The 13867-nt window shown below is 52.4% G+C and overlaps 1 protein-coding gene across 6 annotated transcripts in view; it reads left to right on the forward strand.

The window, feature by feature from the left end:
- The first annotated feature begins 3952 nt into the window (after positions 1 to 3952).
- The window catches only part of SLC38A10 (solute carrier family 38 member 10), a 41098-nt gene continuing 31183 nt past the window's right edge, over positions 3953 to 13867 (forward strand). For all 6 annotated transcript variants that reach the window (XM_061392598.1, XM_061392600.1, XM_061392599.1 and 3 more), the window contains exons 1-5: positions 3953 to 4392; positions 7153 to 7270; positions 12058 to 12103; positions 12905 to 12998; positions 13216 to 13359. In XM_061392598.1, coding sequence (XP_061248582.1) covers positions 4294 to 4392; positions 7153 to 7270; positions 12058 to 12103; positions 12905 to 12998; positions 13216 to 13359 — 501 coding nt within the window. In that variant the 5' untranslated portion in view covers positions 3953 to 4293. The remainder of the gene's footprint in view (positions 4393 to 7152; positions 7271 to 12057; positions 12104 to 12904; positions 12999 to 13215; positions 13360 to 13867) is intronic.

Below are 13867 nucleotides of genomic sequence, written 5' to 3' on the forward strand. Positions count from 1 at the left end.
TCTGCGTAGTTTTTGCATGACCCCTTCCTCTGAGGAGGCAGCCTGGCAGTGGGGGGCTGGTGGTGGGGTTTGGTGGATTCCTCCGTAGCACGTGATCCGATGGCACCCTGCCCAGCAGATGCTAAGTAAGATCCAGTCCTGTCTGCTGGAACTGTTGTCAGTTTTATGGCTCTGGGGTTATATAAACAGCGGGGGGAGCGTGCAGGGACTCAGGGCCACCAGGCCTGGGTTCCCTCTTCCTTCCCTTGGCCACCTCCCTGGGCTCAGGACAGCCCCCAGGCTCTGCTCCTACTCAAGACAGCCTGAAAGAGTGAGGATCCAACCAGAGAGGGGTATGGAAATGGCCTTCTGGACAGTTCAGCCACTGGGCTAGCGTCAACATTTAAGTTCTGCTTGCTGGGGTGATGAAGTCTCAGGCTCCATACCAGGCAGGGTCCCTGATGCCCATCTCGTCCCAACTGCCCAGAGCCCCCCAGTGTTCATTTCCGAGGGACCATCCTGGCCCCCATCATGCCTCCAGTTTGGAAACTGGAGACTGATGGAAAAGCTGTGTGTATGCTCAGTCGCTTCAGTCCTGTCTGACTCTTTGGACCCCATGGACTGTAGCCTGCCAGACTCCTCTGTCTGTGGGAATATCCCAGCAAGAATACTGGAGTGGGTTGCCATTTCCTTCTCCAGGGGATCTTCCTGGCCCAGGGGTTGAACCCAGGTCTTCTGCATTGGCAGGCAGGTTCTTTACCACTAGCCACGCCTAGAAAGCCCCTTGGAAGAGGACATGGCAACCCACTCCAGTATTCTTGCCTGGAGAATCCCATGGACAGAAGAGCCTGGTGGGCCACAGTCCACAGGGTCACAAGGAGTTGGACACAACTGAGGTGACTTGGCACGCACGCACGCACCTGGGAAGCCCTGAAAAAGCAGAAGATCGCTAAAAAAAACAATGATGCTCTCCGGGAGAGAAGGGATTGCACCTGTGACCTCACAGAGACTCGCAGAGCAGGGTCATCAGCCCCATTTAACAACTGAAAACACTGAGGATTGACCCAGTGTTCTGGTAACCAGGTCCCAGACAGTGCCACAGCTCTGGCTCTGCCCACAGCTGCCTCCCGGGCCCAGGCCACCTTCTCCAGGAGCCCTTCTCTAAAGCAGCCACAACTGCCAGGTAGATTTAACCCAGGCTGGGTCCCTGAATGTCTTTGGTGAGGGTTGAGGTGGGGGAGAGGGAGGGAAGGGGAAGGGGTGCTAGAGGGGTTCCCTCTTGGTAAAGCAGGCACCTATGTGGGAGAAGCAGGATCTGTCACCTTAATACAGGTGTGCCAGGTGGGGTCAACATCTCCCTCTGTCTGAAGTCTTGAGTCGCCAGCATCCAGAGGTGGGACCCTAGTCCAGCCCCATCTGCCTCCTTCCCCAGATGGTGCCTATGGCTGTCACCTCCAGCAACCAAATGGAAAGTTGCTGGCTCTTCAGTGATGGATGCCCCAATAATGGGTGCTCAGAGAGGTTCTTTAACATGCACAGGGTCACACAGCCTTTGTGCTTCAGAAGGCTCCCATGGAACAGCGGTGTCACATTAGCTCTGCTGATTGAACTCACATGTGGGTAGCGAGAATGGAAGGGGTGCAGGTTCCGAAATGGCCATGCCCCTGACTCTCTCTGCTTTACACATCAGTCCTAAAACCTTTAGGTGGTGCAAGGTGAGGTGAGTGTCTGTACCAGTGGGAATTGCCGGTGGGGGAACACTCAGAACCAGAGTTGGGTGGAGAGGGAGTCTGGGATGGGGGTGGGGCAGCCCAGGGGAGGGTATGGGAGCCTAAGTGAGGTGGAGAGCATCAACTCAGGCATTACAAGTATCGAAGGGGAGAATATCAGGATGAAGACTGTGGCCCTGGACCGCCGGCAGTGTTTGGAAATACTGCTGTGAACATGTGACTTTCAATATGTACATGGACCTAGGAAGACATCTAGATGTGAGTGTGGTACACACACGTGTCTTCTAGTTCTGCCCATTGAGGAACAGTGGCCAGGATCAGTGCCCAGATCTCGGTCTCTATGACTAGTCTCCACTGAAAGGACTCCTTGGAGTTCTTGGAGAAAGGATTGATTCTTGAAAAGTACACGATGAGCTTGGAACACCTTATCATGCAAGAAAGCAAGGAAGTGCTCAGAGAATGACAGGGACCCAGCACAGGACAAAGGGGCCAGCCGAAGGGGCTCTCACTGTCCAAGTCTAGGAAATCGGCACATCAAAATAGCTTGTGATAATAATGGATGATAACCCTCTGAATACAACTGGAGTCCACAGTGCTGTCGATATAGTCATAGGTTGCAAGTTTGACAAGGACCAGGACATTTAGTTTCAAAGTACCTCCCCACAAACCACTCATTATTTACTAAGGAGAAAGACATAACTATCTAATCAAGCAATCAGAGAGAATATAGCCAGTAATGGGACAAATCAAAATCGTAGGGCATCTGATAGGATTCAATGGAAACACAGGAGCACATCCACGATATTTGTGCCAAAGAAATGTAACTTGAATTTCACCATGAGTGTGGGTAGGCAGACTACTGGCTCCCCACAAAGACGTGCACCCCTTAATCCAGGGAACCTGTGAATATGTTACCTTACATGCCAAAAGGGATTTTGCAGCTGTGATTAAGGTTACAGACCTTGAGATGGGGAGATTATCCTGGATTATCCGGATGGACTCAATCTAATCACATGAATACTTAAAATTGGAAAACTTTTCCTGGCTGGGTCAGATATGTGAAGTGAGAGGGAGTTGACCCCTTCTCCGCTGTTGCTGACTTTGAAGTTGGAGGAAGGGGGCCATGAGCCAGGGAACATGGCCTCTAGAAACTGAGAAGAGGCCTCAGTTTTCAGTTTGCAAGACAATGGGGGCCTTGGCCCTACCACCCAAACGACTTGAATTCTGCCAGCTACCCAATGAGTGGGAAATGGAATCTCCCCGAGAACTTCCATAAAGGGGGTGACCTGCTCACATCTTGATTTCAGTCCAGTGAGATGCATTCTGGACTTCTGACCCACAGAACCATAAGAACAGGTTTCTGTTGGTTAAGCTGCTAAATTTGTGGTGATTTGTTACTCTAGCTATGAAAAACTAATACAACGAGGAGGCATCAGAAAAACCCAAATTGAGGGACACAGGGTTAGTTATCAAGCACATTGAAAGAATGCAAAATTTGTGAGATCAAATAGCTAATTAGAAAAATGGGCAAAAATGAATAAGCATTTTGAGAAGAAATATGAATGGACAATAAAAATAGGAGTAGATAATTTACCTCATTTGTAACTGGGGGAACAAATTAAAAACCACAGTGAGGAACTTCCCTGGTGGTCCAGAGGCTAAGACTCTTCACTCCCAATGCAGGGGACTTGGGCTCCATCCCTGGTCAGGGAGCTAGATCCCACACGCCAAAACTAAGAGTTGTTGCTGCCGCTGCTGCTGCTAAGTCGCTTCAGTCGTGTCCGACTCTGTGCGACCCCATAGACGGAGCCAGTCCATGGTATTTTCCAGGCAAGAGTACTGGAGTGGGGTGCCATTGCCTTCTCCGAAACTAAGAGTTAGCATGCCACAACCGAAGATTCTGCATCTAAGATCCCATGCAGCCAAATAAATAAATATTAAAGATAAAAAATAAAAACCACAATGTGATTCCATTGTATTCACCAGATTAGCCCAACTGATGATACCGTATGTATGTGACAATGTAGAGCTGTGGCGAGTTCCTTGTGCTCCAGGTCCTGAAAGAAAGGGCTCAGGATACCAGGTTCTCAGGAGGATTATTAGCTGGGTGCTGGAACAGGTGCTCTGACACCGGGCCCCGCCCACAGGTCCCGCCCCACACACCCAGCCCACCTCTCATTGGTTTGCTTCCCACCAAGCCCCGCCCCACTAGGTCGGCCTCTCTCCGTAAGAGCCCTGCCTGAGCACCGCCTATTCTCCGTCACTTCCGGGCAGAGGAGCCCGCGGAAGGAGGAAGTGTGTGTCAGGGTGGCTGCGAAGCCGGGCTGAGGTGTTCCTGGCTGGCACCCCGCAATTCTTCCGGGTCTATGCGTGGGGACACGGAGGTGGCCGGCGAGAACCAGCAGGGGAGGAAGACATGAGGCGGCCGTGGGGTCTGGCGGGGTCTGGAGGTTGACTGCCCCTACCGCCTTCCCAAGAGGCCGCCTCCTCCAGGCAGCCAGCCACCCGTCTCCCTCAGGGTCTCACGCCCCACCGTCGTCCCGGCGCCTTGAACTGGGGCTCCCGGGCCTCTAGACCCCGCGCTATGACTGCGGCCGCCGCCTCCAACTGGGGGCTGATCACGAACATAGTGAACAGCATAGTAGGGGTCAGTGTCCTCACCATGCCCTTCTGCTTCAAACAGGTGAGTCCAGCAGGCAGTGGTCACCCCCCTCGCCGCCCCGGGCTCACCCCCTCACGGGAACTAGGACTTGGGGAGGCGGCCCTGCAGCTCGCCCGCCCTGTGGCTGCAAGAGAAATTGAGGGAATAACCTCGACGAAAAGCTTCAGTCGCTCAGTCCTGTCCGACTCTTTGCAACCCCATGGACTGCAGCACACCAGGCTTCCCTGCCCATCACCAACTCCCGGAGCTTGCTCAAACTCATGTTCATCGAGTAGGTGATGCCATCCAACCATCTTATCCTCTTTTCTCAAGGAAAAGCTTAAGAACAATTAATAATTTCAGATCGAAGTGCACATATAGCAAAGTAATATGGTCTTTCAAAAATGTAAAGTGACCAATAGATTTAAGTGTTATTTTTCTTTATTATTTCTGAAAACTCTGACCTGACTGCACTTGTATTCAGAAGCACATCAGTCAAACCCCCAGGCCTTGTAACTAGTTTGGGGTGTTGGTTACAAGGTGATTACTCCAGATTGTGTGCTTAAAATTTGTGCATTTCACCATATGCAAATGTTACCTTGATTGAAAAAATCCAAAATATTAAAAAATTGGTGTCATCCCAGCATTAAATACCTCATGAAAGAAACTCACCATTTTTGAGGTGTGGGTTCATTTGGCTTCTGTTTAATTCACAAATAAACAGGCATTTGGTATGGTAGAGAAGGGAGGTGATAGAATTATCAAATTGGGTAACTTCTTTCCTAAAAATGAACTTCTTAGCTTACTGTGTGCCATGCTGGAGATACTGTTACCTCTGCCTCTTGGGGCAGGAGCTGTCTACTAGCTAGGTTGCTTGAGGATGGAGGAGGAGAGGGACACCAGAGAAGGACAGGTGGCCAACAAGGCCTCGAAGACCAGTCTTACATGATGAAACCAAATAGGTGGAAAAATGAAAATAAGATGGATATTTTGGAACTGAAAATCGGCATCAGCATTTAATTTTAGAGTAACACTGCACTTTTCACATTTAGCATCTTTTGGATAAAAATAGCAAAAAGAAAATGCATTTAGCGTTCCCGTGTGAGTGGTTGTTCTGACTTGGTTGATGAGCATGTTGGTGGGAGGATGGAGACTGCAGGGCTATGTAGAAGGCCACGCTGGCGGCTTCAAGAAGCAACATCTGTGTCTTGGCTTGTGAATCCCAGCGTGGGCCAGCCACCTCTGGGTATTGGAAAGACTACGTGTCCCAGCGTGCATTGTGACTTGCCTGGCACAGAACTGCATCCTGGGATGTGTAGTTAGCTGATTCTGAGTCTGTAAATGCAGTGCTGCCTTCCTTGACTCCTCTCTGCCAAGTGCCACTGTGGCAGGGCTCTGGTGATTCAGATTTGAGTGTCTTACTATGTGCTGGGCATGAGTCCCCTGCCAGAGCATTTAAAAATGGGCCAGGCTGAGTTGTCTGAGGGGAGAGCTGATCGGTGGGTGCCCTCTTGCAAGCAAAGACCTGGAAGTGGTTTGCCCTGCCCCGAGGGCCTGGCCAAGTTAGGACATGCTGTCACTCATCACTCAGACTCAGTGTTTCTCTGAGAAGCCTGTTGGCAAGAACACCATGTGAGGCCAAGAGGCAATTTGGAGATGTGTGTATTTATTGGTAGCCAGGTCACTTAAAAGTTTTTGTTTGCCTTTTTTGTTTGTTTGGTTTTAATAATTTGGGGTACTTTTCCGAAAAAATTAGCAATTTATTAAAGTGTAACATGCATACAGAAAAGTGAACACATTTTAGGTGTACTCTTGATGGATTTTCATAATATTAACAAAGACATGTAGCCAGCTCCCAGATTGAGGAACACAGCATTGCCAGCACCCCCACCCCTGCCTCCTTACTGAGGGTCGCCCTCCCACCCCCAGACCCCACTGGTCAGTGTTGCCAGATTTTACCTGTATGTGAATGCATCATGTCGTAGGTGTCTGGCTACCATTGCTCAATTTATCTGTTTTTTAACCTTTGCTAGGCAGGCGTGGCGTTTCCTGTTTGGAGCAGTTAGGAACACATGCGTGGGGTTTGACCACATGGACCTGTCCTGTGGGGTGGTGACCCGCGCGCAGGAGAGCTGGCTGGTGGGCTGTGTGTGTATTCCACTCTGCTAGATGCTAGTAGGACAGTTGGTTGTTTTTTCAGTTTTTGGATTACAGATAAACCTGCTGTAAACATTGGCATGCAGGTTTGTGCATGAACACATGTTTTCATTTCTTTTGGGTAAATACCTGCGAGTGCAATTGCTGGTCAGATGGTGAGTGTCTGTCTAACTTATAAGAAAGGCGTAGATGTCACTTTTAATCTCTTCCTTCCAGAATGTGTTTATCACTCGTAGCTGTTGATCCAAGTGGCTGGAAGGTGGCTTGCTGTAGGGTGTCTGCAGGGAACTGGGGAGACTGGCAACCCCTCACCATTCCTTGAGACTCTGGGAAGGAAATGAGGTCCCTGGTGCTCTTTTGGGGACATGTATACACTTTATGTCCCTGGACAGAACGTGTTGACCACTCCATCCAGGAACTGTTACCCATTGGCATGGGGACAAAGTAGAGCTGGGGCCTCAAGTCTAGGGAGCGGGGGCCGAGGGGAGGGCTTTTGGTCATCGCTTGTGCTATTCACCTGTGTTGAGCGTGTGAGATAACCATGCTGGGTAGTTTTATTTTGTTCAGTTTAGTCGCTCAGTTGTGTCCGACTCTTTGCGACCCCATTTGTTTTGTTAACATCTTTCTTTTCTCCCAACACTCCAGTGTGGCATTGTCCTGGGGGCCTTGCTCTTGGCCTTCTGTTCTTGGATGACGCACCAGTCCTGCATGTTCCTGGTGAAAGCTGCCAGCCTGAGCAAGCGGAGGACTTACGCTGGCCTGGGTGAGTGCATTGCCTCCCTGAGAGGGGCGGGACCTTTCTCAGCACCTTCTTAAAAAGCGCAGCGTCTGGATCTGGGGGTGTGGGCCTTAGTCTTTTAAGTACTTTTCTTTCACTTTATTCTTTTTTTTTGGTCATGCCGCACAGCATGAGGGATATTATTTCCCTGACCAGGGATCGAACCCACACCCTGTGCACTGGAAGCATAGACTCTTAACCACTGGACCACCAGTGCTTTATTCTTTATTCTACTTTATTCTTAAAGAGTCCTTTGAGCAGCAATTTCTTTTCTTATTTTAAAATTTAATGCAGTTAAAAAAAACAAAGCTGTTAACATCAACACGTTTTAAAATTGAGTTAATGCTTGTCCTCCTGCCTTCTCTTTATGCACATCCACACAGAGAGGCCCCTCCCGGTTCAGGCAGCCTTGGCAGCTTCTGCTCCTATGCCTGCGGCCCCAGAACCTTCCTTCCGAGCTGCCTGACCCAGATATTGCTGCACGTCTCCACTTTGAATGCCATGGGCAGCCTGTCCTTGGGCTCAGGCTTGTAGCGGCAGCAAGTCATCAGCTCCTCCGCTGCACCCTCTATGTCCGGTTGCTGTTGGTTGCAGTTTTGTTTCCTCTAGTTCTTTCTTCCTTTGATTTCAGCTGAGGCAAAGAAGGCTGTGCTTTCCACCTCGTTTCAGTTTGATCTATTTCCTGGGCAGCCTGTCTCTGAGGGCAGGGCCCCCACTCTCCCGCCCGCCTCAGGCTGGTGTGTGAAGGCTGCATTCTGTCTGCCACCTCGGACCTTTCGACTCCACGTTGCATTCTGGGGATATGTGGTGTGGGTGTTGAAATTCCAGTACACGTGGTCTCAGAGGCTGCCCTATGCACGTCTGGGGAAGACTCCCATCCTCGGCTGGGACCCCCTGACCATCCAGCTGGTGTGTGGCCCGGATGCTGGGTCCGCTCGCAGAGGCCCCAGTGGGCCCTCGGCTCCCAGCTCTTACAGCAGGGAGGAGGTGCCGAGAGGAAACGGTATGCAGGGTTCCCAGGGCCAAAGAAAATAAAAACACCTGCGAGCCCCACGCGTGGGCTTTTGGCAGCGTGACCTCTGGTTTCCTTCCAGTCTGCCTACTTTGCATTGGCACTGAGATACTCACATTTGTTCTGACCTCAAAACTGAAGGACTGCTTCCTTCTCTCTCCGTTCTGATAAGAGTGGTGCTGTCAGACTCTTTCATTGCTGTCGGAGTCACGTGGGGAAGTGAAATATAGTGGCTGAATTTGACTCGCTCCCATGAGACCAAGTTCTACTTGGGATGATATGTGCACCAGGGCAGGTCCCTTCCTCCCTCTGCGAGGCTGTGGCTTTTGGGGTGACTCTTTCTCCCTGCTCAGGGTTCCCACCAAATGCTTGGCTGTGCCCTGAAAGAGGGTGAGTGACCCTGGACTGGGGAGGCTGTGGTTTTTGACAGCTGTCCATCTGAACATTCTTAGAAAGTTCTTGAGAAGGCAGACTGGTTTGACAAGGTATGAAAGATGGAAGAAAACCACCCGTGGACACCCGCCTGCGTGGTTGGCTGGGGCTCCTACCTTTACCTGCTTGTGGTGGCTGCAGCCCAGTTCTGACTACCCAGAAGCAAAAAAGATCTGAAACCACCTGTGGTCTCTGATTACGCCTTTGGTACCAAACAAGATGGTGCATTTGTGTGACCTCCCACAGTCCCCCCAGGCCCAGCCTGCAGCATCAGCTGCCCTTTGTCCTGGCTCTGTCTTGGCACCATCTCTGACATGGAGAGACCCCCAACCACTTGGAAAGGAGCCCTACACAGGACGAGATGGGAGTCTCTGGAACCCTGTGGACCAGCAATCTTCCCACACCTCCTGGGCCATTTCCACTGCTTGTAGGTCTTCTGTCCTCCTCTTCTCCTGGCCCAGAGCTTGTGCTGCTGCCAGAGAGGGTGGCCTGGGAGGAGAGAGCCCACTGCATGCCAGTCCTGCAGCCCGGGACAGATGGCCTCTGTCCGCGGAGCCCCCAGCACCACATGTCTGCTGGGCCCGTGGGCATCAGACAGCTGGGGGTGGGAGGTGGGGGGTGGGAAACGGACAGGCCTGGAGACAGTGCATTGCAGGGTGTGGAAGCTGCTGAACGGCAGAGGCGTCCTCAACAGATAACCTTTTTAAGTCCTCCGCGCTCCAAGAACGGATGAGTGGTTTTTTCAGGTTTGAGTCTGCGACATTTCTCAGTTTGGTTCATCCCTGGAAGTGACCACAGGGCTGCCCTCCCTGTCCTGGCCTGTGCGTAGGCATCACTGGAGAATGAACTTCGCCAGTCTGGGGAAATATAGCCCTGGTGTGTCTTGTGTTTTCTGTTGGTGTTTTGTGTGTGTGTTTTGTGCTGTTCTGTTCGCTGCTTGTAGACCCAGTTCTGTGAATTCTATCTACTTTTTATCTGCTATTCCTTTGCCTTGTGTGGCTGACTTTCAAGTAGACTTTTCAAACCCCATTTTCAGAAGATATACAGTTATACCAGATAGTCAGCTGTACCTAGAAGTCATGGCCCTACGAGGCCACTCTGACCCGGGCCCTGCCTGCAGAGGTGACCAGGCCTTGCTGCCGCCTAGTAGCACTCAGTCGTGTGCAGCAGCTGCTCTGGCACCGCGTCTGTGGTCCTGTCATCTGTCCGCCCAGGTTTCTGTGGCCCTGGTAAGCCTGCTGCCCGATCATGGCTGGGTGGGGCCTGCAGAGGGCCTGTCCCTCCCTGCCTGTCCCAAGTTGTGTGACCTGCACCTGTGGATACTTGGCTTGGGAAATGAGGGTCATAAAACCATCCTTTCTGACACCCAGGATTCTCTGCATTCCCCACCCCTTGTTTATCCAGCAAATGGTCATCATACCTCCCAGGCAGATGGCAGCGGGGGTCAGGTGGCTGGCTCTGGGGAGGGCTGGGTTGAGGTCACTACCCTCTGCGTGAATAGCACAGTTTGGTGTGTGCTTCCCCATCTCTGCCCAATAAGTGGAGGCTGTGGACTGTGGGCAGAGAGTGTGGGGTAGGGCTGGGGTCCCGAGTTCCACAAGGTGGCCTGAGAGTCACTTCTGCATGCCCAGCGGCCACAGAGCCGTGGGCCCGGCTGTGGCCCCAGGAGAAAGCCCTGAGCCAGCCTCTCTGGGGAGACTGGGGAGCCCCTCCTGACAGCGCTCCCGGCTGCACACCTGGCAGGAGTGCCGGCTCCAGGTCCCCACGGGGCCCAGCCCATGAGCTGCAGAGAGCCTGCCGCAGGTGGAGCGGGGAGGGCCGACCCAGGAGCGTGGGGAAGGGACCTGCCTTCTTGGAAACCACCCAGCAGATGCCGCCCAGCCTCGTGGGGCAGATCTGGTGCTGTGGTTCCGGCCCAGAGGGGCGGGAGGGCAGTCTCTGGCTTGCCAGGCAAGAGGCTGAGGGCTGGACACTTGGAACAGTGTGTGGGGTGTGTGTGGGGCTGTCCAGGCTGAGAACTGGGCGGGAACCACAGGCCTTCTCAGTACAGGCAGCGCCTCGGGGGCAGCCGCACTAGAATCGTACCTCTGGGAACCGGTTGAGTCTTTCTGGGTGAAAAGGTGCCGCCTCATGACTTTTCTCTGGCTTCCTAGAGCAACTTTAGTTGCCTTTGTCCAGAATGCGGGTGTGTTCTGGAACTCTCTCTGGCAGGGTACTCTGAGCACTTAGAATATGCTGTAGATGCTCAGCTTCCTTTTGGAGAAGGAAAGGAATGGGATGGTTGGGCCCCAGCCACCTTCATGTTAGGGGCACCAGACTGTGTGTCTTAGAGGACCCTGAGGTGCTCGTGTCCGTGTGGTAGTTGGACAAGCCCGGAGGCCGGAATGACCCCCCGTTTGCTTCCCAAGGCCACCTGCCCGTGGCCGTGTAGCCCAGGGGTTCCATGTTCACTGGCTTTTGGCAGTGCTGTGCTTTTTCCTGAGTAGTTTGAAAGTAAAGTATTGTTTTTTTGGACTCGTTCACATCAGGCGGCCTGCGTGTTCCCTGCTCTCTGGTCTCCTGCTCTGCCCGTGTGAGGGAGAGGGCTGTGCTGTCACGCGCCCCCTCCTGCTTGCTCCTGGGGGATCAGAGCTTCTCTCAGCCCTCGTCTGGCTCACCACAGGGCTGGGTTGCAGGGGTTCCTGGCCTCTGTGAGGTCCAGGGAGGGGCCTGCTGAGTCAGCTCTTAATCTCTCCTCTGCTGGAAAGAGCTCCACTGTCAGGAAGGACAGGCAGAGGGGCTCCTCCAGGCTTGCGTGCACTTGTCCCCTCGTGTCCCAAAGTACCTTGCTCGAGATTTTCTGCTAAAACCACAGAGTGAACATGAAGGCCCTTAGCCAGGTCCCTTTGTTATGACTGGGAAAACCAGATGTGCTGGGGCTGGGCTGACCGCCCTCCCTGGGCACCCCCCACCCTGTCCCGGGCAGCCCCTGACCCAGGCAGGTCTCCCTCGGCCTCCTTATTGGCAGCCTAGCTTGCCCAGAGGGAAACTGCTGCTTCCCTGGGACCGTTTTTCTTTTCTTTTTTCTTTCGTTTTCTTTGTGGATGTGTGAGTGTGAAAAGTGACCCACCCTAGTTTTGTTCTTATTTTCAGTGATTCTTATTTGTTGAAGGTAGATCTGAAAAAAGCACGGGACCAAAATTTCAAGTATCCCCTTATACCCATAGAACTCCAGACCCACAGGTTTTTGTCAGATTGCCTTTCACAACTTTTACTGGTAATATTTTTACTGATGTGCTTCTCTCACTTTAGACTGAGCATTCATTCTCTTTTTCCCTCCCTGCACTAGCATTGCACGCCTACGGGAAAGCAGGGAAGATGCTGGTGGAGACCAGGTAGGTGGCGCCGTTCTATTGGGGGTAATTCTCTCTGTCCTTCACTTGTGACGAAAGAGAAACAGGAGGGTTGTTACACAGGGAGCTGGATGTTTCAGATGTGGATTGGTCCATAGCTTAAAATATTTCTCTGAAGTGTTACTTACTAAATAGTTGAAAGTTTAATTTATTGTACCCTTAAAATGATTAGTGTCAAGCCTAAAAGCCTTATTTAAGTCTTACTAAGAAAAATATAAAAATGGAAAACCCGAGCACAGCGAGGGGGGTGCTCCCTCGGTTGTACTTCATCTCTGGGTTCTGTTCCTGAAATCAGATGCCTGCCCCCATCCCGCCCCTTGCCCCGAACACAGTTGCATAAAGGTGGCATTAAACTGGAAATGTCATATTCTCCCTTTGGAGTAAAATTTTATGAGATGAAAAAAAATGGCTGAGAAATTGCACTTTTAGGCTTCTAAATTAGGGAATTGCAAACTGAAAATAATAACCCTTTTCTGAAGCAGTTGATTGTTCTTTTAACTTGTCTTAACATCACAGTGCATTTTTGTACCACCTGAAAGAACTTTTAGAACCTCCTGCTGAGAGAAAAATGTAATACCACATAAAGAAAAGTTTAGTGTTGCTCAATATTCATTCTGAGTAAAATAGCAAACTCCGCAGCCAAACCCTGGAAACTGTTGAATGTCGACACCGTGTCTCCCGTTTGACCCTTCCCTTGGGTTGTTGCGTGTCAGCGGCCAGGGGAATGCGGGTGCGTCTGGGACCCCCGGTGCTCAGCTCTCAAGCTTGCCCGCCTTCTTGCAGCATGATTGGGCTGATGCTGGGAACATGCATTGCCTTCTACGTTGTGATTGGCGACCTGGGGTCCAACTTCTTTGCTCGGCTGTTCGGGTTTCAGGTAAGGACATCTGCAGGTGTGTGGTACGTCGGAAACCTCACGGCTGCTTGCGTGGCAGCCGGGGGACTATTTCAGTCCACATCTTGGATGGGGAGCGGTGGGAGGGGCTCTGAGACCAGCACGCCAAGAGGCGAAGCGCGCTGGGCCTCAGTCAGTCCCGGGGCTTGGGGTGGGAAGCTCGGGCCGTCCCTGGGCCAACGCCTGGCACTCCGCCCAGGTCACGGGCACCTTCCGTATGCTGCTGCTCTTCGCGGTGTCCCTGTGCATCGTGCTCCCACTCAGCCTGCAGAGGAACATGATGGCCTCCATCCAGTCCTTTAGCGCCATGGCCCTCATCTTCTACACCGTGTTCATGTTCGTGGTGAGTGTCGGGCCGCCAGCTGCCACTGAGGTTGACGGGAACGTGACGTAGAATCTGCCACAGGAGCCTGGTGGCCAGATGGGGCCGCAGGGGAGGGGAGCGCTCTGAGGCAGGGAGTGAAAGCGTGATGCTCCCCAGTTCACGGAAGACCTTTTATGTGGGCTTTGTGGCCAAGAGTCAGGAGGCCAGCCTTTTGTCACAAGGGGTGAGAGCAGTTGTTGTCTAATGAGTGTTTATCACTGACTGTTGAGGGGGCAGGGGGGTGCAGTCTGGAGTTGATACTCAGGGCGCCCCTTGGGAGCCCCTGGGCCTGAGCCCCTGACCACTCCGGTGGGAGCAGAACGGGAGAGTCTGTGCAGTGGGCTCTCCTTAGAAGACTGAGCCCCGGGTGGTGTCTCCAGTGTCCCTCGGCTCTGAGGGCCAGCCCAGTGACCCTTCCTCTGCTTCTCCAGGCAGCCCTGTCCTTGATGGGTCTGTCTTTTAAATTATGTCTGCGCAGGACTGGCAA

The sequence above is a fragment of the Bos javanicus genome, chromosome 19, assembly GCF_032452875.1.
Source record: "Bos javanicus breed banteng chromosome 19, ARS-OSU_banteng_1.0, whole genome shotgun sequence".
In the NCBI taxonomy this organism is placed as follows: Eukaryota; Metazoa; Chordata; class Mammalia; order Artiodactyla; family Bovidae; genus Bos; species Bos javanicus.